Raw genomic sequence first — 27,764 nt, forward strand, 5'->3', positions numbered from 1 at the left:
TTTCTTCCTTTTTAAATAAGGTGCTTTTGTGCTGATCTCTCCTTTGCTTCGAAAAGAGCTTTGGACAGGTTGTTTTTATGATTTAGCAATTCCATATGACTATTAAAAATGATGTGACAGTATAGAAAGCACATTTAACCAGTTACAGAACACACAGCTCTCTTCTGAAATGTTATGACATCTGGTGATCACATTAGGTTTTAACTAACACAGATAAAGAGAATACCTAAATGGTAGAGATGATCATGGCACTATCATCACAAGGGTGCATGATGACCGGACAAGGGGCAAAAAGCACGAGTTCCTTCAGGGTGAATTCCTTCTTTACGTAAGAAAAAACAACTCAACTCCATTGTGACAGCAATTAAACATAACAGGCTTCCCAGACAAGTATGGGGAACTATTTTGCTAGAAATACTCCATGGAGCTTGACAGGGAAGCAGACCCTAATCTATGGCCCTTCTTTCGGCAGAAGGCTGGAGCAGATGACCTCCAGAGGTCCCTTCCAGACTAGACTTTGCCATGATCCTGTGAACATATGCATCGGGCTACATAAAATACCACAACTGCAGTTCTCTCCTCTTTCTGTATTACCATTTGGAAGCTAGAAGAAGAATATCTCAAAGGATGAAGAGGATTTTGTCTATGCGATTCCAGCTACCCTTACGGTATGAATAAAGCAGGTAATGCAGTGGGAGCAGCTCAGTGCAGCTGTGAAAAGGTCTCTTGCCTACTGTTCCCTGTGTGCAGGGCTCCTCATGTCAGGCTACATGACAGGGCCTGCATAAGCGTATATATGGGCGTATAAGCTAAGTAATGCAGCAGTTGCTATAATCTTCCATTTACAGACAGTGCTCTCCAGCTGGGATGCTGAGCATGGGCCATTTCCTGGGTTTTCTCTGGCCTTAAGCCTTGTGTAGGTCATGTGCTGACTAGATATGCCTGAGAGGTAGGCACATGCAATTAGTGAAGGAAGGTGATGCTGACCAATTTTAAAATAGAATAAAAATCATTAGAAATGCCTACAAACCCCTGGTCCAGAAATCATTATTAATACAATAGGTCACGCAGAATTTGCAGTAAAAATCTAAACTACTCAAACTATATTTTAATCAAGGTCCACTAATATTTACTACAGTGTGCTCAGCAGGAAGCACTTTCCTAGACCCAGCTCCAACAAACTTGCCAAGTTCTGTATGCTTAAGAAATACAGTAATTTGTCACAAATGTCTCCAAAAACATTGAAAGTAAGTACACACTTTCCCACAAACATGAAGGAGATTTCACACATTCTGGAGTAATGCAAAATTTATCTGGGGTTCTAACTCAGCGCTGATGTACAAACGATCCAGAGTTAGGTTAATCCAGGCAACTCTCCTCATCAGCTGAGCATTCTTCCTGCCATCACCTTCTAGCTGTCTGTATGAATTTCTCATAATTAAACCAGAACTCTTCAATTCCCACTAGTCCCACCTTCCTTGCTACATCATTTCTAGCTCACTGTGAGCAACACAGGCATCCCACCTGCCACTGAACTTCAGCATTACCTTCAAACCAAGACTTGGTACAGAAGTTGTCTTCTGAGAAGATATACAAACAGCATTTCCTTCAAACATAAGTAGGCAGATATGTTACAATTTTCAGTTACTGTCTATCTATGCTGGTATTTATCTAAACTGGGCATTTATATGCAGTTATATGCTACAGTTCAGTTATCTACAGGCTTTAAAAGTGAAACTGAATACAGTAAAAAAAATTTACTATACACAGCATTTTTTCACTATAGAATATTGTCTTGCTTGCTGTTAACAGACAATACAAGAAATACACTAAAATAGCTTCATATAATGAAGATACATTTTTCTTTACTTTTTGGACAGCTCGAAAACAGGGTGTAACTTGTGGTATTAAAACTTTTTAAATGATAAAATCCACTGAAATGCAACAACACTCACTTAAGCAAATAGTTTCATAAAAACCTTTTGAAGGCATGGAAACAACACTTTGAGTATAGAGCAACACACTCAGGTTTTAAGAAAAAGAAATGATCTACAGGTATTAAACATACACTGCTGCAAAGAGAGTATCAACACGTTAAGTTCCATGGACATGTAACAAAAAACTAAATTTTATCCCTAGGTAATCAGATAGTTATGGATGTAGTAACTAGTCATCTGTACACTAAGAATTTACTTCAACATTAAGACTCAAATCAATTTCTAACAGCTGCCAACAACTAGACCTCCTGTGAAAAATACCTTCTTCCCTCCCCAAAATATGAGAAATACTCTCTCCAAATTTCTTTAGCGTGAAAGCCAAAAAGGGAGATTTGGACAATAGCACAATTTTAAAGTCTTCTGCAAATCTTCAGAAAGGACAGTTTTATCTTTTGGGAGAAAATGCTATAGCATTCTAGTTACTAACTAGTTGACAGTATATCCTGCTTCCCTAGAGTTCTTGAAATAGCAGATTGCAAGGGTTTTATTGTTGAAATGCAAGTATACGTTAGGCCAATAATTTCTGTCTAGGCTATCTGTGGAAAACGCAGTCATCTTCAAACCACGGTAACAAGTCTATTCTACAATATATTGCAGAATTTGTGTGCTTATATAGGTAGAAATACATTTACACAAAAGCACTTCAATACATACTTATACCTTGTAATAAGCGGTTCTGCTAATTATTTGTCAAAAGATAAAATTCTGGGAAGTATGTATGCTCCACTAATACCAGATCATACTTAGAATGACCATATGATTTCCAGCAACGTAATACAAATTATGACACTACATGCTTATCATAAAAATTCAAGCATATATGTAATTACTTCTTGTAACCTGAATCAACTCCAGAGAAATCACAGTGTAATGACCGAGTTCCATGGCAGCAGAATCAGACACTAGGACCGCTTTAATGCAAAGATACCACTGCCACTGGTGTCCTCCTATCATTTGGTTTTGAAACTTTCTGAAAATTCTTAGAGACAGAATAGATACCATGCTTGAAATCCTACAGCTTTCTACAAAGCAGTGAAATCCTTTGCCAGCCAGTAGCTGGATAACATAGCAGGGGCAAAAAAAAGAAAAAAATTCTCAGTGATAAGTAGAGCAAGTCTTGAAAGACAGACAGGCTGCAGAAACATGCAACCCTTAAACTGGGGCAGTACTATTATTAAAAAAAAAAATTAAAAATATCTCAATACGCACACTAGCTTTCCACCAAAATGAGGTTCCCTTGCAGATAAAAATACACATTTATTAAAGTATGTCATATAAAAATGACATAGCCAAGATTTCAGACTGATCACAGGTAATGGTTCATTTGCACAGTGATATCAGCATGACTGGATCCTGCTCAAGTACAATGCCTTGCAAAAACTTAATTCTTTCATCATCATCCCTCTTCAATCAAGCAAAAACAACTACAGATGTTCACAAGACAGGTATGAGAGAGATAAAGGAATAAAGCTGATAAAGCTCATCTTTCCTGAGCCAGACCCTTTTTTTCTTTTCTTCTCAGCCAGAAAACACACAACGACTGGGAAAGAAAAGGAAAAAACATATAAAGAGCAATACAAGTCCAGGAAAAATAGAAAAAGTGACTGGGAATAACTTAAATATTGATGAGAGGTAATGAATTTGGCAGTGAATTAGGTATTGCAAGCTGATACTCCACTCCAGCCAGAAAGGATCAAGGGTCCTGAACATAAATTTTTACATTTGTGCAGTGATTATTTCTTTTAAGGGTCAGATACCATCTTCATTTCCTTGCACCAGGGCAGAGAGGTGGAAATTAGATATACATCACATTAAGGGGACGAATTTTGAAATCTACTTATTTGACATTTAATACTGCACTAAACTGTTCCCGTGTGTGCATAGGAAGAAAGTCACATAGAGAATAAGACCAGTCAATTCTTTATTAAATCTTCATAAAGTGTCCATTTTTCTGATGCACCTGTGTTTCATTTTCCTACCTCTCCTCAAACAGCAAGAAAGGATCTAAAAGCAGCAGTATAGATCATTCATCACATTTCATGCCACGTATGATGTCTAAGTTTCCTATCCATAAATTTAATGGAGTGTGTTGACACTTAAAAAGAAATTTTATAGGTAAGTAGATAGAAAGTCAGAAAGAATTCAAAGGAATACTGACATATGGGTTATCCCACTTTCGGATGCTTAATGGATTATCAAACACTGAGCTTCTGCTTCCAATATGTAAAAAAGGAATTTAAAAATTCATAATAGATAAACAAGAAAACTTGCTGTATTCTCCTAATATATTAGTATGTCTTTTACAGAATTTCCTTTATATGTCTAGAATATTTTGCATGCCTACACCAACTATTATCTCATTAAGGCAGGCAAGGTACTTCCAAAAACTGAAAATTCGAGATAGTAATATTTATACATGACCTGGAACAGCATACTTACAATCTCCTGCTATTTCATCAAGCTCCTCTTTTTTAATCTTTACTGTTAAATTTCAGTTACTTCTGCTTTGCTGTGTATAAAAGATTTAAGACTATGAATACAAAGAGTTCAGTAAAGTTGAAGGACCACGCTGTTTTTGCAAGTAAATAAGCATCACTCAAAAGACAAACCAGTTCTGATTACAGTTTTGTGTTTCGATAGCGCACATCTTTTCTCTAGTTTTGTTTGGTTCTTCAAATTGATGACAGGGTGCACCGTTGAGCTGGCAGTCGCGATTAAGAGGTCAAGCATTGAATTCAAAAGTTTTTTAATCTACTTTTTTCCTCAACTAGCACTTCAGTGTCCTAAGCTCTTCATATCAGCAGGAGGCTATGGGTGAACACTACCCCCTGGTCAAAAACAGACAGACAAGCTTCATTATCACCTATTGCTTGAAGTAAATAAACTCAATAGGAGGTTCAGATAATCCAAGCACCTATATTGCCTTCGAATTCAATAATTGCTTTCTTTTCCTTCTTCCGAACTATCAATTACTCTTTGAAAAGCTTAAAAAAAATTAAGTGTTGTTTTTCGGCTTTTTATTTTTTTTTAAAGGAAAAGGAACCTCTTTTGTCATTAAACACACACACACACAAAAAAACCCCAAAACAGTAAAAAAGGTATTCCCATGCATAGAGTCCGTTAAAAATCAGATTATTTCCACAGTATTCTTCTATTATTCACCTGCCAGTAAAATATGTACACTCATTGTCTCTGTCTGAATGCCTATTTTTATCTGACTGAGGCTATATGGTCATTTTTGTATTTATTACTGAGTTACTAAGTTTTTTTCTTCCTTCTTCTAAAGCATGTTTTTCTGTTCTCAAAAACTGGGCCACATGCCTCTGAGGAGAAAGTAGTGCATTATTTCATTCCCACCTTTTCTTCTTTTTTGGCATCTCTGAGGCCTGCTATGCCCAGAAGTGCTTCCACTCAAGCTGGACCATCAAATCAATTATCACAGCAGTCTGCTTTCTAAATATGAATGGCAATGAATGACAACAGGCAAGGCGAACTTTCAGCTTTGATTTGTCATTGGTAATGAAAATTTTTTTGTTTTGTTTTATAGATGTTGGTTATAGTGGCAATTTGACCAAACTCTTCCCCCTGCTGTCTGCAGCTGCACTGCGTAGATCCCAAGATGAAAAGCTTCAACTTAGCTAAGTCAAAGACACAAAGGAAAATATGGGATAGGGAACCAGTATCAATACAAAAGTTCTCTTTTCTGCTAATCTTTTATTGTGGTCATTACTGTCAATGAAAAAAATCAAATAATAAACTTTACCTGTTTCCATTACTAGGTGTTCCACAATTTCAAGGTGCAATTGTTTTTTACTGCTGTTGCACCATTTCACAACAAATCTCCATTTACAGTACTATGTTTCAGGTTTTTGCAGCTAGAATTAGCATGGCCTTGTGACAGTACTAAAAGATTAATTACTGTATAAAAGCATCCATGTATAAGAGCTAAAGTATAAGACAATGCAAATAAAGAGAGTAAATTAGAAAAAAAGAGGTCTTATCCCTTGTTCACATAGTTTGAAATTGATGGTTTCTCCAACGAAGACTCATTTATTGTTTTGTTAAGAAGAGAATTGAGCTACATAAATATAAAAAGTGACTTTGAAAAAGGTATTTTTAGTGCTTTCCTTCATTGACACTACCGGTTCAAAAACATACAAAACCTGTAGTTTATATTAAAAGCCTGAATTATTTTTTGGAGAACTGATTACATACTATGAAAGTGGATTTTAGACAGCAACTGGGACACATACTCAAAAAAATTCAGTGAGTACACCTGAAAGTTTGCATTATTGCCAGTATACATAATCTCAGTGGCAGTAAAGGAAAGCCCGTATTACCTCTTTTAGTGAATTTCAGCCAAGCAGGTAGTAATTTATTTCTGCAGTCACAGGCTGCCTCCCCCCCCCCCCCCCCCAATCTTTACTTAGGACCTTTTAAAACACTCTTTGATGGCAAGTCAGTTTTAATATTCTCAAAAAGGGAGGTTTAATGGTACCACCTAGTGGTATCCACGGACATATGGACCAAGTGGGCATCATATGGACGAGTCCTATGAAAGCTTCCTAGACCCTTCTGCCAAACTCCAGAACTGTTAATGACATTACTTGAACCCTGACTTCAGATGCCTTTCCTATTTTAGCACTTTGAAAGATTCTACTCGAGGAACACAATCATGCTTTTTTTTCCTGCATAGTATTCACATCTTATTATGTAAACCAGACTATAACTGATTTCCAAACAAGCAATTCTATTAAAAAGATTTTTTCATGCATGCTATTACTTTGACCTTTAAAAGGCTATGCCTTTAAAAGGCATGAGGCTACAGCAAAAATGATAATTTACCCTATTTCATCAATCTGGAAATAAGACTTCATGAAAGACCAAGATTCTTCTAGTAAGACAGACAGACTCCCAGCAGGTGAAGCAAAACCAGTATCAAGTGATCGCCATTGGAAAAACTCTTTTCTTCTCCACAGACATATTATTACCACGTAGTTTGAACTTTTCTGCATATGAAGACTGCATACCTGCATGCAAACGTAGAACTGTACAATATTCAAACTAAACCAATCCAGAAGATTAGTTCTGAAAATGGGATTAGACATTACATCCATTATTCTTATATCAAAATACAGCACCTAAAAAAACCACTTAATACTGTAATCAATATGACACATAACTAAAAAGTAATTTCATCCGTACATTAATACCTGCAGTATCAGTCTCAGATTCAGCAGAAGTACAAATATACATAGTAGTTTAAAGTGTAGTTTAACATTTTTTTGACAAAAAATGCAGTCATACAAGAACGATGAGGTCCACACTGCCACTTATTTGTATAGTCTACAGTTGTAAGAAAACCACTGGTCTGGAGAGTTTTCAAAGGTGTGGTTAGATTTTTGAATTTTATTTTTTTAAATACTTTTCCTCTTATGTTTCTGGTATAAAACAGTGTTTTATTGTGACTGTGGTTTGCATAGAAAGGCTTCCATTGCTTCTGCTTATCCCAGAAAAATGTAAAACCAAGGAAAATGCAACTGCAAGCTTTTCCGTATGGGGTAAAAAGATTGGCCATGACTGGAAGAGATGACAGGCAAATTAACGGCACATGCGCTAGGAAAAGATGGACTTCTCCAAGTGCATAGTAAACACAAATATGGATTAAAAGATTTGTAGACAACAAAGAAGTATGTTCAATTTTGAACCGCTATTATAGTTTTCCTGTGCCTATAGATCCACCAAATATTTAAAGGATAAGCTTTGAATTTGTAGAAGTTATTCACTTGCTTAAAGTTAATTTTAATTGTAAACCAGAATCCAAACAAGGTCGTTTTCTCCTTAAACCATAATGGTTCTTCCCTTGTGTCCTTTCCAATTTATTTTTTTGCTAAAATGTTAACACTTCTACAATGAATTATTAAAAATTCTGTGGCATTAAAGATGACATTTGTGGGTCCTTTTGGGTTTTTAATCATCTAGCTCTCTTTTATGGCCAAGGAGCACGTTCTTTCTAGATCAAACTGCTTGGGCAGCTTAATGAAAAAAGGGTTTGCTGCTAGGTACTTCAATGCTCTCTCAAGAACGCTGCTTTCACCAAGTGAGCATGTTGCATCCATCAGCACATGAATGTGAAGACCATGCACCTTGGTTTCAATGACTTATACCTACCAACTGACAGAGACACAGTCTCGGGTAAACGACTGATTTAAACTCATTCTTCTGTATGCCTGAAGCAACAACATCAAACAACTCATCATTTTCCTTTCAAATAAAATAAAATCTACAGATACCTTGGATTACCAGCTGAATCAAACCAACTTAATTTAGCTAAAGAGTGTGAATACCTCTCTTGTGAAGACATTTTAAAGATTATCTTTCAGAATTACGCAATATCCTGAAAATGCGAAATGTTAAAAAATGCTTTTAACAAAATTTCTTGCAGAATATTATTTATAACAGAGCACGGTTACATATATTTCAGAATGCACAGTCCTACGAGATTGTTTACATTAACCAAAACATACTATGTTTGTTTGGGTGTGTTTTGCCATGTTAACAAAATCCTGAAACACGGAAAGGTGAGTTGCAGCCACATCTACAAACCATTTCATACTGCATGAAAGAAGGAAATGAAAGTTTGGAACATTTCCTTTGGTCCTCCCCACTTTCCATATGCCAGTTGTGAATTATGCTTCATAAGATAAATAACTAGTCAAGAGTGAAGAGATGAGCTGCTTCGGAGCACATCCTCAGGCCTGATGGGCTGACTACCTGTCAGATAATGTTGAAAGTAGGATTATGTCTGAACAGGTTGACAGACCACAGATTTATCTCTCTAAATCAAACACTGTATGTTTAGCTAAACTCAGTGAACTTTAACTAATTAGCCCATCATTACAGTAAATTCGTACTGAATAATTTTCAAAAGGCTAAATCCAGAGCCTATACTACGTATACTCAACTTGAAATACTGATAGTAAAAGCAAGCTATTATGAGAGATTTCTTCCTAAAAATTTCAACTGAAGAAAGAGCAAATGCAACTTCTTTATCATGCTGCTCAAGATGAAGCCTCTTCTAAAAAAGACAACATTAAAAAAATATAAATATATATACACACAGAGAAAAAAGGTTGTGCCGCTAGAGTTGAAGGCGGAAATCTTCAAAGGTTATGCAGTCCTATACACATCTTCTCCAGTACTTTTTGCATTTTATATCAAGTTCTAAATTTATGAAAAAAAATATTGGGAAACAGGATTTCACTTGAAGCAAAGAACATTATAAAGATATTCAAACTGATAAGATAAATCTGGTAAAAAAAAATTCTAAAATCAGAATTGCAGAAACACTTTTGGAAAATAAATAATTTTTAAGAAACAAACCCATGTTTATCTTTCAGTTTACAGCGGCATGAAAGTGTTCTTGTTGGAATAGGTTATACACAACAAATGCAAGAAATATTACAGAAGAGACAGAAATCTTCTGTGCTTGGCAACCACAGGAGAGTCGTCATTGTAACTCTGCCTTGGACTTCTCTGAATGTCCTCCTTTGTTACTGACTTGTGAAACAGGCACTCATAAAAGCACAGGAAATACAATACAGTGGAGGTGGAGCTGCTTTCTGGCTAAGCAGAGAAAGCCTCAAGATTGCACTTGAAACAAAAAATGTGATGGGAGAATATTTGCCCAATTTAAGAGTTCTGTACCTGCTCTTTGTAGATTAACATTTGTTTCTTTTGAAAGAGTACAGAAAGGAGGAGGAAGAATATGCAGCCTCCAGTTCTCTCTGCATTTCAGAGAAAAATAAAATCTTTTCAAGCTAAGGAGAACCTTATTCCTCCCACTACCCACAACAATTCTAAAGGTGAATCATTGTTAGGAGCGTAAGGGTCACTTCAGTACAAAGTATCATAATTTGCATGCACATACTTATCTTCAACAGATAATGATTCATTTGCTTGACAACACTTACTTGTCTTTCAAGTACCTAGTTCTACTGTTTCTGTTTACTATCAGTCAATATCACATCACTTCACCTCCTACATCAATACAACCACCAAATTTCTGAGCCTGTTTTTAGCAAGATAAACCAGAGCACTCTCTGTATTTTCATTTCTGATACAATCTTTACAGAACACCAGCTGTTAATTTGATTTGTAGATAAAAGATTAGCTTTTTTTTTTAAGAAACAGAATTTCTGTTCTGTTCAGATTCAGTCACTATTTGTCACTGGTTTTATAATCAAATAATTGGGTTCAGGATTTCAAGTACTTCTAAACACTCCTACAAACTTACAACAGTTATGTGTGTGATCTACAGCGTTACTTGTGTCTGTATTAAATGCAACCTGTTAATAGCTAGAGCTGCAATTTTTTTTTTTCTTTCTTTCCTGTTTTCAGACTGCTTCGATCGAGATTAAACTATTTTTTCACTTACAAGCAAAAATGATGTTTTAGGAAGGAATACATCTTCATATTTTATAAACAGACTAATGGAACATAAAATACATCACAGAAGCAGAAGCCCTTTTACCCAACATGCATGTGGATTCATGGCACTCCTTTATAACACCAATAAAGTCATATACAAGAACCTGGTAATGTATTGTGGCCTAAATTTGAAAAACCTGTCTAAAAATGTTGTATAGTTATAGTCTGAGGAAGTCTGAGCATTGTTTCTAATGCTGCTTTTTGTAATTTATTCTACTATATTCCTCCTTAATCCTTGGAAGAAGAAGAAAAAAAGTCCCATTTTAAGAATAGCTCCTACTTCCAGTTAAAATAAGCTGTGTCATATTCAAATTCTGGTAGTCCAAAGCCATACAAAAGTATTCTACGCTAGAAAACACAAACTGTTCCAACAATATTTTCCAGATGTACTCTACCTACTATCCTTAATAGGTCCATTTATAACAAACTTTTAAAAAACTCCTTAACAGTCTAAAATTATGCCCATCCTGTTTAAAGACAACAATGTGCAATTAAAATCCACACATACTTTTACAGGTTTTAGACACTTCTACATATGTAATTCTCAGAGTAACACTGCCTTATTATCAGTGTTTTGCAAAAATTTTTCTCTCACATTGATGTTTTAGTGATACTTTAAGAATCCTCCTGCACTATTTTCCTTTCTGAAATGTTTTGATCTTTTGGCAGCGTTAGGATAATTTCTCCAGTATACATCACTAAAAGAGGACACAACCGAAAGACAGCTAGTGGGTGAAGAATTTGGAGGAAACCTTTGCATTTTACTCTGAGACATTTTAAAGTTTTTCCACACTACATGAGCATCTTTGAAACAAAAGACATGAACATCCAAGCTTGCACTGATCTTTCTGTTCTTCAATACAATTGAACTGTAAAGAAACTGCAGGGCATGGGAGATGTGTTTTGGGAACATGAAAAATTCCAACACACATCAAAATTTGAACAAATTCTGGACTATTTTTGTCACGTTGCAACTATCTTCTTGGGTTTGCTAATGACTATATTCATGACTACACAGGCCAGATGACATCTCCAGGAGCTGAAGGCACTAAACAAAGATTTTTGGGGTTTCTGTTGTTTGTTTGCTTGGTTTTTTTAATAAAAAATAATCAAATTTTATCTCCAGTTATAGAGACTTTTGACAATTTAAAGCTTTGCTTTCCTGAAAATATCAACAGATTTTTCCAAGTCAGGGATGCTAGCCACACAAGAGAATTGAAAATTGTATGGAAAATGTTACTACTGACATCTGGAGGGCATAATGCACTCCAAAATCAGGCACTGGACTACAAGCAAGAGAAAAATTGCCTGTAAGTCAGCTAATAAATGTGGTGCTCTAAGAGGTTTCAAACAGAACATGAACAATTGCTTAGTAAGAAACACAAGGTGCTTCATGTTTTGTTAGTCACCTCCCCTGTTCTATAATAATTTGTTTAATGTTAAGTTTTACTTGCATTTATGAGACCTTATTGTATTCATCCTGACAGAAAATAATACCGCAGGTATGTAGACAAAGCAAGTATGAAACAATCACAGGAAATTACAGAGCATTATTTGCCAAAATTCTGCAGGAGAACAAAACCTACAAAGGATGGCATCTAATGACCTGTATCTAGAAAACTATCAGTGATAATTCAAAAACAATCTTGATATTATGTGAAGCTTCAGTGCAAAACAGAGTCATACAGCCAATTTCAGAAAGCTCTCTGAACATTAAATGTTCCTGTGATATGCCAGCAAAGCAAAAACCCACATCATTTATGCTATTCTGGAAGACAAACAAAAACCCAACAGAATATAGTGTACTGAAGCCGTTCAGGATATTTTTACCAGCAAATCTGTACATATGTGTCTGTGCACTCCCTCTCACACACACCATCTTACCCCCATATGGCAAGAGATAAATGTTTCAGTGGATATTTAAATACACAGGTGCCATTTGCAAATGTGTGGCCTTAATATCAAATGACAAGGTCAGCTCTGCATTCACATCAGTCCCTATCTACGGGCTCACCCATACATGCACTTGTGTGGTGCATCATGTCTTCCTAATACGTCTTCAATACCTGACAACTGATACTCCATTGAGTATAAAATGTTTTTATGTTTTTCTCTCTCATGACATGATTTTATCCTCCATTATACTTTACACGGCCAGAATTACAGAAATTTCTGCAGACCTTGGACTCTATCTCCATACAATGAAGAACAATTTCTCTATACGTTTTACGTTCCATTAGATTGCTTTGTCTTTGAATGTTTCCTCCTTTCAACTAGTTTTCTAATAAGAGCTCTAACAGCAATGCAATTCCAGCAAACTGCTAAAACTGCTTTTTAAAAACTTACACATACTCCTAAATTCTCTCCTCTCACTACTACAAAACCTCCAAATGCTTTAACAATACATTTTAAAAAAATTTCCTAAGAAGTTTAAGCACAACATAGAAATAGATTCAAACTCTGTTCACTTAGATAATATGTTGTTACTACTTTAAAAGAAAATCATGATTGCCTTCAGTGAAGAGGTATCATCTTTTATGAAATGTATATACCTTAGTAATAGACTCTATCTTATTTCAATAGGAAAAAATATTCAAAAGACTCCATAAACATAATTCTAGCTTCCTTCAGAGTGGTTGTCCATTAGGAAAAGAAATGAAACTTTTAGCAAAACTCCCTTTAAGGTTTTCTCTCTAGTAATGAAGATTTAAAAATAAAATACACTTTTGTCAAACCACCTTGTAATAAACAGTGTTTACACGTATAGAAATTATGAAGCATCTTTGGAATGTCTGACAAAAGTGACAAAATATTTTTACAGGAGTGAATCATCAGATGCGGTCTATTTTTTTGGTAAAAAAAAATCATTAACTAATTTCCAAATAGTTGATTCAACACTCTGCTAGATCTTAATCAGCCCCCAGTAACAGTGAAACTTGGTTTTGTTCTCAGATCAACTTAATTCAAACTCAAAACTATGCTCTATGAAGTCATAAGGATCTTTCGTGTCCTCCATCTAATTAATCCATAGTTTTTCCATAGTTCTAATTCTAATTATCTATTCTAATTAATTCTAATTAATCCATAGTTCTTGCAGACCTTAAAGCTACATAATTTGACAATGTAACTTGATTACAAAAGGAAAATGCTGTACCCCCTTAAAGTTGGATTATTTCGCCCTCCCTCTTTTACTGAGGAAAAAAACCCCAAATACATTCATTCTCTTGTCGTCTTAGCCTGACTGACAGCTTCTATATAATGACCTAATCAACCTTTCAGCCAAAGAGCCTTCACACATCCCCTGATAAGTGGTGAACTCAAGTTTTACCTTGGGCATTGTCTCATAAGCCACCAATGATATCACTGTAGTTCCAAGGTCTCCAAAAAAACCTCACTGTAAACACTTGAAGAAGATAAGCTCCTGCGGGAATGCTGTCAATAAGATTTTTTTTTTCTTCTTCTATTATGTTATTTTAGAAATCTGTTCACTTTAAAATGAAAAAAACCCCAAAACCTCACAATAACTGAGTATTTTCCTTATTTCAATGTGCTATGTCCATCTTTCTTTGTAACTTAAATTTGTAGGAAAAAATGCAGAAAGGCTGACATTCCACTCCAGTAATATATTCGTTACAGGCACATAGACACTGTTGTACAATTTTGTATACCTGACTTACAATTATTTAAATAGGATCCTCTTCAAAAAACGGAAGCAATACTTAATGCATTAACAGAAAATGGAAGGAAAAAACCCCAGAAATCACAGAGAAAATGAGAAGTAAACATCATATAGATCTAACTTGAAGAACTGCAGTATCTTGTTTATTTTTAGACATCCATCTGGAAGACACTGTGCGGTATGTATATGGTTTTTAAATAACAATATTATGATGTCATATACTTGCATGAGAGGGTAAAAGAGGATGAGCTAATGCACACACTGATAGATATACTAGTTATAATATTCTCACAAAATCTTATAGTCTATATCACTTTTTCCTCCAAAAAAAAGAAATCTGGAGTGTAATATGTGGAGATCTTCTACTGAGACAAACACAACAATTCATATCAAAGGTTATCTTCTGCAGTATGGTTTGAAAAGGACTAAACAAAACTAACTCTTTCAAGGTTGGTGTCTTGTTTTTACAGAACATAGATCATTCTAGGATTTGGAATTAGTTACTCAAAATATATCACTATTAGAATTATTATTAACCTACATCATCAATACCTCACATCTGTTTTTATTCATCATTAAAAATAACTTCACCCTAATTGTAGCACCCTGTAAAATTTAAGAGTATTCAAACTGAAATAATCTAGCAATACAAATGTATTACAATTAATTAGCACTGATAGTTTTTAGGACGCGAGAGCAATTTTGGAACTACGTATATTACAACGGTAACAGCTCAGCTACATTATGTTGAGGCAATAATGCACAATAATTAGAGGAACCACCTGTGCTACACTTTCAGAAATGTAATGGAGATACTGACATGAAGTTGTGTTAAAAATGTTGATTGATCAGGTCTCAATACGCTCCCTGAAATTTAAACTTGCCTGCAGCACAACAGTAAGAAACGTAATCTGACAAAGTGCATTGCCATGCAAAGTCAGACCTGTAGTCTTTTAAGCCCAATATATTATGAATCAATGGCCAAAGATGCTTTGGGAGAAAGATGCAAAAAATCATGGTATAAAACTAGCTGACAACTTGCCAATACACAAAACACCTCTCTAAAATTATCTTCTCCAAAATTCCTGGAAGCATAAAAGTAATCAAATTCAGGCTGAACTGATATTACAAAATCTATACCCCCAAACTAGTAAAATTTTCCACTTGTAATAAGCTATTAAGATCAAAGTACATTTTTTGGTAGCATGCCTCTAACCAACACAATAATAACAACAAAAGTTTAAGTATAGAGAAGAATGGCACAGATCATATAAAGTCTTATCTATAACTCTAAGACTAGTTTGTTTCCTCAGCTAAACTATTCTACTTTTGCACAGACAAATGCTTCTGTTTCATTGTATTTCCTGTTGTCTGTCATTGACTTCCATTCTTTGATCTTGTATTTGCAATAGTACTCTCCAGTTCAATAGCTTAATCATTCCTTACAGTACGCTAAAAATACATTAAAAATTGCTCTTTTATATGAAAATCTTAATAGGAACATGAAACTTGATCAGTATCTTACAGCATGTTTCCATCAGAAATTATTAATGTTTGTCTAGAAACAGTCTTCTGTAAAAATTAAGCTAAATGAGAATTACACAAGTCAGTGAACAGAATAAAATATTGACAGGCGAGTGTTTGTACGGGATTGATTAATACACCTAAACTGCTCAGCTCTCCCAAAAACTAACCTACGGAATGCTATGTAGGACAAAAAAAATAGAAAAGTTTCTTCCCTGTTGGTGAAACTTTTGAGAAGAAAAGTAATACCCTCAAATTAGTCTCAGCTGACTTGTCTAAAAAAGGCATTCAACCATCTGCTGAAGGTGGCCATTACAAAGACATCGCCAAACCCACCATGCAATAAATCTCAACAAGGTATGCAAGGAACAAGCTGAACATAAATAAAACAACATTTCTCTTTCTCTGCAAGAAATAAACAAGATACTTAAGCTATAAGGAGACAGAAACATGGTCTGCTCCAGAGGGGACAAGGATGCAATATGCAGCAATTGCCCAGGGTCTGTAACAAGGACAGCATCCAGCAAGTCTCCTAACTGCTGCAGTCACACACAACAGCGCCTATTCGAGGTACTTCTGTCACTCGCCCTGACATTTGCCCTTCAGTAAGGACTTCTGCTCTGTTTAGATTACACAAGCTCATTATCTAGAGTGATTCCTTCGACTGAACGAGGAACTCCACCTGATTTTACAAATACACAAACACAGAAGCATTTCAGATTTCTTATAAGCTGCTTTTCCCCCTTTAAACACAGTACTGACAGAATTTGATGTCACGCTTTTAAGGATGTTACATGCTGCATATGATCCTTTCCTAAATTGAAAGTGATGCTATATTTTTGCCCAACGCGTGTCAGTAGTTTGAATGTTTCCCTAGATAGCGTAAACTACACAGTTCTATCTGGTTTGAATATTTTAACTTTTTTCTTTCCAGATATACAAAAATGCATTAAACTAGGAATACTGCAGGACATTTTTCTAGTTCTACTGTAGTTATAACGCATTGTTCCATGCTAAGCCCCAAGAAAACTTAGATGCAAATGTAATTTCAGGATTCCTAAAAGATCAACAAAAAAGGACACTACTTCATGCTTTTTGAACTTATTTTCTTGATACACATACAAGAATTTTTTACTCCTTCAACTATTACAAAGAAATTGAAAGAAATGCCAGTTGGGTCTTTTGCGGACAGACGAACTTGCCTTTGCTAGACTGCAGGTCACTCAGAAGCCAACGCAGTTGCATTAGTGCAGTGTTTCAGAGCCTCCAAAGATCTTCACTTAGCCAAATCTAAAGAGCATTTAGAAAACTGACTGGTATTTGACTGGCTTCAGACTGGCTGGCTGTTCAGCCTACATCTGCCTGCAATATACTCTGGACTTATATACAGCTTGGTGCATGAAGAACAGACCCTCTAGAGAGTCAAAGAAAGGTTTGGGCTAGCCACGAAGTGAAAGTGAATCACTGAATTTATTACAAGCTTAAATAAGCTGCCAGAGCAAGAGTGCTCTTTCAGCACCAGTGCTAGGGTATGCTAGCTTTGAAAGATGGCAGAACTGCGGCATTTGTTTATTCATCTGTTAAATGATGGAGGGGGAGTAGTGCCCGCTTCCATAAAGAGCTTTCAGATTTTCAGGTAAAGACAACACAATGAATACAGAGTAATACCACCAATACCCTCTTTTAAACCCATCACTTGTTTAGACTGCTATTAACAAACCTTCCCCCAGATAAGTTTAAAACATTGAGAACCTACTGTAATTGAAAAATAAAAGACTATGGTTTCAGGGCAAAAGTACTTCAGATAAAGTACCATAAAATGTATGAACAAGTTGCTGGAGAAAGTGGTTAAGGCAAAGATAGTACAGTACGTTCAAGTCACCTTGGCTTTTTTTTTTTTTTTTGAGAATCAGGGACTTAAAATGTAAACATAAACAGAGAAGAGAGTATTAAAAAAACCAAAGTTGGTGGACTACATCATAGAAGCATAGAATGCTTTGGGTTGGAAGGGCCCTTTAGAGGTATCTAGCCCAACCCCTGCCGTGAGCAGGGACAGCTTTAACTGGATCAGGTTGCTCAGCGCCCCGTCCAGCCTGGCCTGGGATGTTTCCAGGGATGGGGCCTCCACCGCCTCTCTGGACAACCTGCTTCACCACCCTCATTGTAAAAAATTTCTTTCTTATGTCTAGTCTAAATCTATTCTTCTTTAGTTTAAAACCATTACTCTTTGTCCTGTCACAACAGGCCTTGCTAAAAAGCTTGCCCCCCCCCTTCCTGCAGCCCCTCTCAGCGCTGCCAGGCCGCACTCAGGCCTCCCCGGTGCCTTCTCCTCTCCAGGCTGAACCCCAGCTCCCCCAGCCTGGCCCCGCAGCAGAGGGGCTCCAGCCCTCGGGGCATTTCTGTGGCCTCCTCTGGGGCCGCTCCAACAGGCCCATGTCCCTCCTGCGCTTCCATATGTAGCGTCCTCCTACCCCTTTCTCTTGGCAGAACTTTTCTTCCATTTTTAGAAATCTTTTTAGCCTCTTTCTCCAACAGGGACTACTGGCCTCTACCTGTCCCTCTGTCATTGGATACCCTGGCTTAGATCCTTAATTTAACCTGCCACAGATTATTAAACTGAAAACATCAGTAAAGTAAAAAGAGTTATGGCAATATACAGCAACTGAGATTCTGGCTTCTCACACAATGACGTAACTGCCTAACTACTAATGTGTCTCCTGCTAAGATTATATCAGTACTTTGTAACTAAACATTTTTCTTTTGGGTATGCTGAGCACAGAATCTCATCTTCTGCTGATAATGCAACAAGATTTGTTCTGTTACATCATAACCTGTAGGGTGAATGCTATCTTTGCAGAAGGTAAACTCATTAAGTTGTTACAGCCAAGATGGCAACCGCTAGTAAAAAAACCCAGGATGGTCTCTCCGTGCTGAGGTTAGAGTACTGTCAATTCTACACCACGTGCCTAGAACAGGATGGAACAGAAAGCATCCCTAGCTGCAAAATAACTATTTTCACCTAATGTCAGTTAAATTAATCTGCTACCAAGTAATACCCTGCAACAGTGATTTTCATCTCTTTCCTTTCCTTTACATTCATTATGTATATATATTAAAATATTAAAGCCAATGTGCATTACCTCAGTAAACAGTACTGCAGTAGAAAATTTTTCAAATAGAAGTGTGTCACAGTAATTGCATGATAACAGCGTCGGCGCTGACAAAGAAAATTCAAATGTCCAAATGCAAATTAAGTTAGCCTTGCATATCATTCATGACTACTCATGCAGTTGGTAAATGAATGCATGAACATCCTTTCTCTGTGTGCAAAAGCAGTTTCTCTAACTTCAGCTACCGCATACAGATGTAGCCAAAATTCAGCTATCCGTCTCTAGAAATGTAGGCCTTAACATCTAGCAAGACATACCTCATTAAAATAGAACAGTTTTCAGATTCAGTGTGAATTGGGGGAAAAAAAAAAATAAAAAAAAAAAAATCAGAACCGTGGGTGACTTCCAACTCATATAAAATTCTACCACATGAACTTGGCAGCCTCCTTCTGGATTACTCTTTTTGAAAGGCTGGTTACTGTGAACAATTCTCTGGGTCTCAGAAAAGCTTTGTTTTAGTTCTAAAAATCTATTTCAGAACGTAGGACATTCAAAAAGGCTTTTGGAATTCTAAAGACTTTTAAGAGCTTCAGAAGCAACTGTGCCAAGTCAACTCTCAGGAAAAGAAACTCCATAATATACCCTCGGTATGAACTCTATAGCTGCTCTGGGTACCTGCAGAGTTCTGTGATGAAACAGACAAAAACAACTTTAAAGAAAGAAATCTAACAGTCACTTTCAATGTCTGAAGCAACTGGCACAGTCCTGCAACTGGCTGCAGAATAATCGTCAGTGTTTCCATGTAATTCTCATCATCATTAATGGACAATGTGTTTTTACTTCAAAAGGAAATAGGCACTCTGCTATGTCTTAAGTCACAAAAAATTAGAACTGTATATTCTGGGATCTTAGGACAATTTGATGAGTAAAGTAACACCAGTGTTATTTTTTTAAAATAGTAAAACTTGAAAAATGTTCTGATACTTTCAGTGTAAAATGTTCCATAATGCTTTTCCAGAAAAACTTACAAAGAATACTTTTCATACTATGCTGAAATGCATTTTGAAGCACTTACAGTACTAAATCAAGGGGCACATAACTCTCCTTAGCCTTGTGCAAGTTATTAAATGCTTTAGATGAATGACAAACTCGGATCTGATTAGTAACAGTTATATAGCACCATCTTTTTGAAGGACATTTTTTAGAATGTGTATATGCCATTGCCATTAAAAGGCATATTTTCATTTATTCAGATAGAGTTCTTGTCTCAGAAAAAGAAATTAAAATGGCAAGTAACAACTTAGAATTAGACAAAGCAGCAGCAACATACGCAGTCTCGAGTTCACAATACCACTTCCCTACCGTCTGCCTAGTTTACCAAACTTTCACAAGTACTTCACACACTTTATGTCGACACGTGAACAATCTCATGCATACCCAGAGCAGAGAATCAGTTTGAAAGACAACTAATCAATCTGCAATACTTGCTCTAGAGAAGGGTAATTAACACAATGACGCAGGTGAAAACAATTATTCAAATGTATACCATTCTTGAATTTTTGTCTTTATGTCCGTACACCTGTTGATCGCGAGGTGTTTTCAGAGCCTCTTGCATTCCCTTCATGCTGAAGGGTGCTGGCCATCTACAAACCTGGAGAATCCAGTCTAAGCAGGCTGGAGGTTAAAATCTGCTTTACTTCCTTTTCCCCCCCCTCCCTTTTTCACCACTTCTCCTTCACCCTGCTTGTAAGTAGAATTCCTCTGAAACGCCAAGTAAAACCTCTGCATACTACAGCTGTTGCTTTCATGCTAAGCCACCAGAATAATATATTATCTAATATTACTCCTTTAATTACAAAAATCATAAGCCATAATGCATACACAGTAAAAACAGATTACACCACAAATACCTATTTTTAAATAGCTTTGGGACTGTTTATGGAGCTCTCTGGACTAAAGTAATTTGCTAAGACTCAATTTGAATAGTACTATAAATAGATTTTCCGTATACAACCCATATTTGTATTTAGCAATAAAAGCAAACTTAAATCTCACAATAATGCCTTGATGGCAAACCCAGTAAATTTCTTTTTGGTGATCCTTGTTTAGCTCTTGGTATTATAGTTGTGATAATTCCAAAGCACTTAGATCGCATGTGTAATTCTCATTAGTCCACGATTCCTGACTGTAAGCAAAAACCCTCCATTATATAACTGAGATAGCAAAACATGCTTTTAAACACTCAGCTTCTCAAAGTAAAATAACGAAAAATTCAGAGATGCTAGCTGAACATAACAATAGGAATATTAGTTCTTCACCACGGGATGTTTAAAAGATGACGAAATGCTTTTAAAATACATACTGGTTTTTTTAACTTAAGACTAGCATTTTTATAGTCCATTATAGATATTTCTAACTTCAGAACAGATACTTAATGATAAAGACGATGACACACTGTTCAACTGGAAGACAGCAAACAAGGCTACTCAAATACCATTTTAGTTGAGCACAAATCATGATCTGTTAAAAGTGCACATTTTTGGATTTTAACATTGATAAATCTTGTCATCAATTCACAGACAGTTATAAGCATGTAAAAAATCAGTTTATTTATAAAACTGCCACACACGAAATGATTCACAATGCTTTCAGTGAAGCAGGTGTGCTTTGACTGAAGATTTTTATTTGAATGTCTTTTAGGTAAATAAGGATCATCCGCCCTAACTCTCAAGAATTTATTTAATATAATCAATGCAAAGGTAAACATAGAAGTCAGCCTTTAATTTTAAGCATAGGTAGGTCTTCAAGCAGAAGACACAAAATTCCTAAAACTATAACCTTTTTATTAGAACTCTGATGAACTTCAACATAAAATATACACCTTTTTTTTTAATTTATTTTTTAAAGAAGCATATTTTGAATTAAAGGAAGTGTCTGAACACCATCTGAAATTTATCAAAAGTCATTAAAAAGTAGTAATATTCCATTGCCTCAACTCCTTTTTATCTTACAGAAGTTAAACAAGTGGTGGCAGCACTTCAGATGGCTTGCATAAAAGATTTAAATTAAATGTTGAAACTGAAGAAGGGAGGTTCAGTCTTTCTCTTTCAAGGTGTACTGCTAATATGGAAGTGTAGCAACTCTCAATAACATCAAATCCAGAAGTTCCTAATTGTGCCTACGCATGGATTAAAAAAATAACCCAAAACGTGTACTAACAGACCACATTAAATACTTGATAAATATACTTTACACTGAAATCTAAAGCAGAAAGAATCTGCACACATGTTCCTTATAGCTATGCTTTCCCAGTAGTGAAAAACTACAGAAATAATAGCACATATTATCACTGCAGTTGCAATAGTATGGATATATAGGAGAGGGCACTAGTTATTAACATTTCTGAAAAAATTAAACTTAAATTCCATGGCAAAAAAAAAAAAAAATGAGCAGCTTAACAGAAAGAACCCTAACAGAATAGTTAGCTCTGTGGAGAAATTTGCTTAAACTAATATTAGAGAGAAAATATTCCTGAATCAGTCGTCTTTAATAATATCATACCCCAAGGCCAGAAAAAAAGGTCAGGGATAATTGGTGTAATAGTAGTGCTGGACACACATTTTAAACTGGTACCATGTGATGAATGGCACCTAATACTGTTCTTTATTATACTCTCATTCCAATATCAGCAAACTTGCAAAAAGCAAGTATATTTTTGGAAGAGGAAGCAACATTTCTAGAAACTGATTTCTAATTATTATTTTATAGCCTCTATAAGCAAAGCAATCTACTGAAAAGACAAACTCTGTACTTAAAATCCAGTAGCAAACAATAAAGATACAGTAATAAGCTTAGGAGAGGGAAACCAGACAGAAACTTTTTTTGGCATTGAAAAGTCTGCATAACAAAGAATACATAAGAGTACAATGAAATGAAAAATGGGGGGAGGAGGACAGGAATCTTTTGTTATTAATTCCATGACCTGCTAACAAAAAGATTTTTACTGGAAAAGTCTACAGTTATAATGCAACCTATTAAAGTGTAGCTTTTCATTTACAGGCTTAGCAAACAAACAAAAACTATGCAGTTACACATATTTTAAAAGAGCTTTACTTTTCCAAACCTGTGTGTACATTTCACCAAAATTTTTTTGCCCAATAGAAAAACTGTGATAATGAGTAGTTCCCCCTGCGCAGGACTGCCACTCTAGACAAACAGAGCAGCATTCCCTTCCTATCTCCATCTCTTACCCAGTCAGTCTGTCTCTTACTCTTTAAATATTTTAAAGACATGACCATGTGAGCACAAATATATGCTACAAGGTACACCAGTGACCTCTGTAAAAAAGGCTAATTGAACAGGTATCTTTGGTAACTCTTCTGAGGTAGCTGTAGGCCTACAGTAACTGGAGCTCTGTTACCCAAATGAAATGATCCCTCCTAGGCTCAACCTTCTCACCTAGAACTAGCAGTGAACACAATCCATTGCAGAGGTTTTTCTTTTGGAAAGTTGTGGGGTTTTTTGCTTTTCAGTCAAACTGATCAAGAATGCCACTAGTAGTGATGCTACAGTTTGCTCCTTTGAGTTCAAATTTACTCTCTGAAACCACTGGAAGAAAATAAAATAAAAGCCAAATTTTCATGGTCTACTGGTTGTAACCATTGAGAGGGTTGTAACCTTCTATAGTTTTCATTTTCACCCTGAGTAGATGGAAACAGAATAAGCAAGTTTGTAGCAAGACAGATCTAGAGCACATACGTGAAAATTTACACAAGTGAACTTACTGTATTGCTGAGAGGTTTTTTGGGGCATTTTCTTGTTTGTGGTTTTTGAGTTTGTTTTGGTTTTAGGCTTTCTGTAGGGGCTACCTGTTACCAAGTAATTAATAAAACTGCAAAAAGTAAGCAAGCAAAAGTCGTTTTTTCTCCTCACTACATTTAAACTACTGATACTGGGAGTGAGAAAGCCATAAACGACAAACAAAAATGAAATCTGTGTCCAAACAGAAGAGCAGAAAACAACAATTTTTCTTCTCAAACCATGACGGCTACCAAGACAAATTCAAGCTCAAAACTTTGCTGTACAAGTCTAACTTTCAAAATAGCAGGACCTATTTTTTTCTTTTCTGTGTCTTAAGAATACATGCTTATTACAGAGACTGCAGCAAGCTGTCAGTAATGCAGGGAAAACTCCTACATTGTGCACCATGTATAGACAGTACTATACCATTTGCTATATGCTGGCCAATCACAACCAAATGACCAGCAAGCCCAGAAATCTCCCAACCTCTTCTTTCCATAGATTTTGTTTACTTTTTCTTCCTTCCACTGAACCACGGGAGGCATGGAGTTAACTGTTTACAAAAATCTCACTGGATGAAACTCTTCAGAACACTCAGAGTCTACTGATGGTACCAATGAGAAAACTGTCATTGTCCCTTCAATTTTTTAAGGAGAGACACAGAAGTTTGTAAACATGGTCCCTGCTTTTTTAATGCTATAGTTCACTGCTTAGAGATGTCACAGCCGTATTTTTAAGTATCTTCTGGTTTGTAGACAAATTACTGACTAGATGTCATGTATGTTCCTAAATCATGAGAAAATTTACATAGTTTAAATCAGATACTTGACTGGGACTAACATTTATTACCTCCTGCCTAAATTTTTAGCTACCCCTGAAAACTTTACATAATGGTCTTATCCACTTATGAGAAGACCTACAGTTGGCCAGAGCTTGGAAACAGATTATCCAGACCTCTTCTTACAATAAGTTCCCCAAAGTCACCCAATTACTTAAATGTAAAAGCCAGACCCGACTAAAATATAAACTGACACAATGAAATTTCAACACACAGAAAGTGACTATATGAAACAGAAGAGAAATAAAAGGAATTTTTAATTAGCTCTGCCTCATGTTATTGCAGAGGAGTCGCTGTTTTTTGGACCTGGGCTCAGTCATCTCCTTGGCTTTCTCAGCTGCAGCAGATTTTGCGCAATCTCCTCTGGTCCCTGGGAAGCTTTTCTTTGCCACCACTCGGTGACAAATCTCTCCTCGAGCCACAACACAGAGAGACCATCTCTCACATTGATATTTCTCAAGACATGGAAAAAAATAGATTTTGATCGAGGAGTTCTTTCACTTCTGATCTGAGAGCAGAAACAAGCTCTGAATTAAGAATGATACTGGAACTGTAGCAGAATTAATTTCCTAGTATGAACAAATTATGTAACTTGTTTTTATTTTTCCATAAGAGCAGGCATATGGTAAATTAAAAATAATTACATACCATCTTTGTTAGCTAGATGAAAGAGGTTAGTAGAATTTGCCTTTACTCTACTGTTCCTCTAAAAAAATAACCAGCCAACATGAACCTAACCCTAGCTCATTGAGCATTAGGTAGATATACATGACTTGCTTATAAAAATAAGACAACTCCATTTTGCCAAACCTTTAGCACCACATATCGAACATAAGCTTTTGATTGTGCACCAAATAACTATAATTTTTCAACTGTAAAATTTTAAGACTGTATTTTTTACTCTAAGACATGTTTTAAATGAAACATTTCAAAATATGGTATACTACCATGAAGCCTTGATGAAAAGTAAATGCAGCGTAAATGCAGTTCACAAAACTGTATGCAACTGGCATGTCATAAGCAGAGAAGTGAACAGAGGAAACACTGCAGTTGCTTAGCCTTCTCACAAATTTTCTCAGAACCAAATGTGCAGGAAGCAATAATTGTTCAGACTAAACCAGTAAACCAGACTAAATTCAGTACAATACTATTGTCGCCCTCAAGAAAGTGAAGCTACTTTATTGTAATTTGACTTTTATGACTACACACACTATAGCTTCCAACCAAATCAGAATATACCTAAGACCAGTGCTTGAAAAAGACTATCAGCTATACGCCCAAACTCTTACTGGTGTAAGAAGCTAATATTTTTCACAGTGCCACCTACAATAAATTAATTATACTTATGGTTTTAAAGATGAAGACAAACATACTTTGTGCAGCGATGTTTTAAATGCCATTTCAAACACAACAGGAAGCCCTGTCGTATCTTAAAGCCCACAGTTATTTGAAGATATAGCTATCAAGTTAAAAATCCGTGATAACAAAGAGCATGCTGAGTTTTCACAGTAGCTCAATGACCAACAGTAACTCAATGCTTTTCAGTGAAAACTGTTGGTAAATCTTCACAAAACAACTTTTGCTTACTCAGTTCACGACTAAAAGTTTTTAGAAAGCATCTTACCCTGTCCTCTTGGTATTCGTTTCCTGCGATCTCTGAATGCTGCTCCTGACTGCAAGGCCTCAAGCAGACTATCCATCACTCCTGTCTCATCACCCTCTGAGAATAGGAGAAAAATAATATTAATCTCAGCGCAACTGAAATCACACTTTAGAAAGAAAAGAAATAAAAGTGTTGTCAAGTTTCCATAATGCTTCCAAATAAGACACATATACATTTTAATGTAATGGATGCTGTCAGTGCTTCAGGTATCACTGTCTAGTTTGCGTATGATGCTCTATTAAGCAAAATTGCTGCCAGTCCTACTGTTCTTTCAACTTAGAGATGTTATCTTGTGCATTATTGATGACATCTTCAGCATGCAGATAGACAGCGGCTGGTGAATGACTGCAGTTTCACTGTTAAATGCTTTTAAGACTTTCCTGAAGTAGAAACAGGTCACCTCTTTTTGATTTAATCAACATGAAAAATCTGATGAAACTGAATGGCATAAAGTTAAGTATTGTAGTACTGCAAATATTTTATATGTTGCCTCTCATCTTTACAATGTATTAAATCCTTGAAAAAAAAAAAAATATCTATATGACATGTGAGGGTACACACACCATATGCTACACATGTAACAGTATACCACTGCTGATCTTAAGGTAAGGAAAGGAAAGAACAAGGAGAGGAGAATCATGCCATGAAAGTAACTGGCATAACATTTCTTAAAAGCTGAATTCTACTTCTGCTAAATCTTTCTCTTCCTTTTTTTCATATCCAAGCTAACCTGTAGCATTTAAATTGCTGGACTTTACGGTGCATTATGGAAATCCAGGTAGAAAGATTACTTCTTTTTTACATATTTAAGTCTTAAACTTCCATTGCGTTTCAGCCTGTTAATAACGGTTGATAGCAGCATTCAACAGCATGAGAAATAGAGGTCAAAGAACTGCAATGTTACAAAACTACTGATGCATGCCTCTTTTTCTGTTCACGTGTCTGTGTTATAACCCAAAACTAAGATATAGACTAGACTCAGCAGGTAGGTGGACATTTTATTCACATATCTCAGACTTCAAGTTAATATAAATTTCCCCATCACAGAGTGGGAAGATAATTACTTTATGTAAAAGATTTACATTACAGTAAAACAATTCTGACTCACGCAAAGTGTAGGAGGTGAAATGCACATTCAAGCTCTCAAATGTTCAAGTTTAAAAGCAGCTTATTAATGCGAAAGGTATTCTACCCCGGTTCTCTATTACACTTAGATTTATTAGACTAGATCCAGACCTGATATAAGAGCACACCAATCCTAAAACAGTACCTGGTTCAAATTCCTACATGATAATCATCAGAGTAACTACTTGATAAATTTAAATTATACATCAACGCAATTTAAACCATTATGTATAACATACAACACATACATAAAGTTCTCTCCAGTGTAAGATGAAAGAGAGCAGAGCAAGAATAGCAACCAGCAGAAGACTCTGAAATACCACCTTTAATTACACTCCATCTAAAACCCTCAAAAAACCCAAGCTCCTGCGAAATATTTAAGTAAATTAGCTTCTCTTGATTCACGCTCATATATACAAGGCCAGAATCTTGTCTAAAGCACACAACATAATTATTTTTCTTTGTGCTCCTTATCCTACACACGCTTTTTCATTGATTTATTGTTGGCTCTGTATTAAATTTATTTTCTAAATCAAAG

At 35.9% G+C, this 27,764-nt stretch overlaps 1 protein-coding gene across 1 annotated transcript in view; it reads right to left on the reverse strand.

Annotated features, from left to right (window-relative positions):
- The window catches only part of DIAPH2 (diaphanous related formin 2), a 249,543-nt gene that overhangs the window by 38,602 nt on the left and 183,177 nt on the right, over positions 1–27,764 (reverse strand). The window contains exon 28 of the mRNA XM_075720412.1: positions 26,063–26,158. Coding sequence (XP_075576527.1) covers positions 26,063–26,158 — 96 coding nt within the window. The remainder of the gene's footprint in view (positions 1–26,062; positions 26,159–27,764) is intronic.

Source organism: Pelecanus crispus, chromosome 13 (genome assembly GCF_030463565.1).
Source record: "Pelecanus crispus isolate bPelCri1 chromosome 13, bPelCri1.pri, whole genome shotgun sequence".
Classification (NCBI taxonomy): domain Eukaryota; kingdom Metazoa; phylum Chordata; class Aves; order Pelecaniformes; family Pelecanidae; genus Pelecanus; species Pelecanus crispus.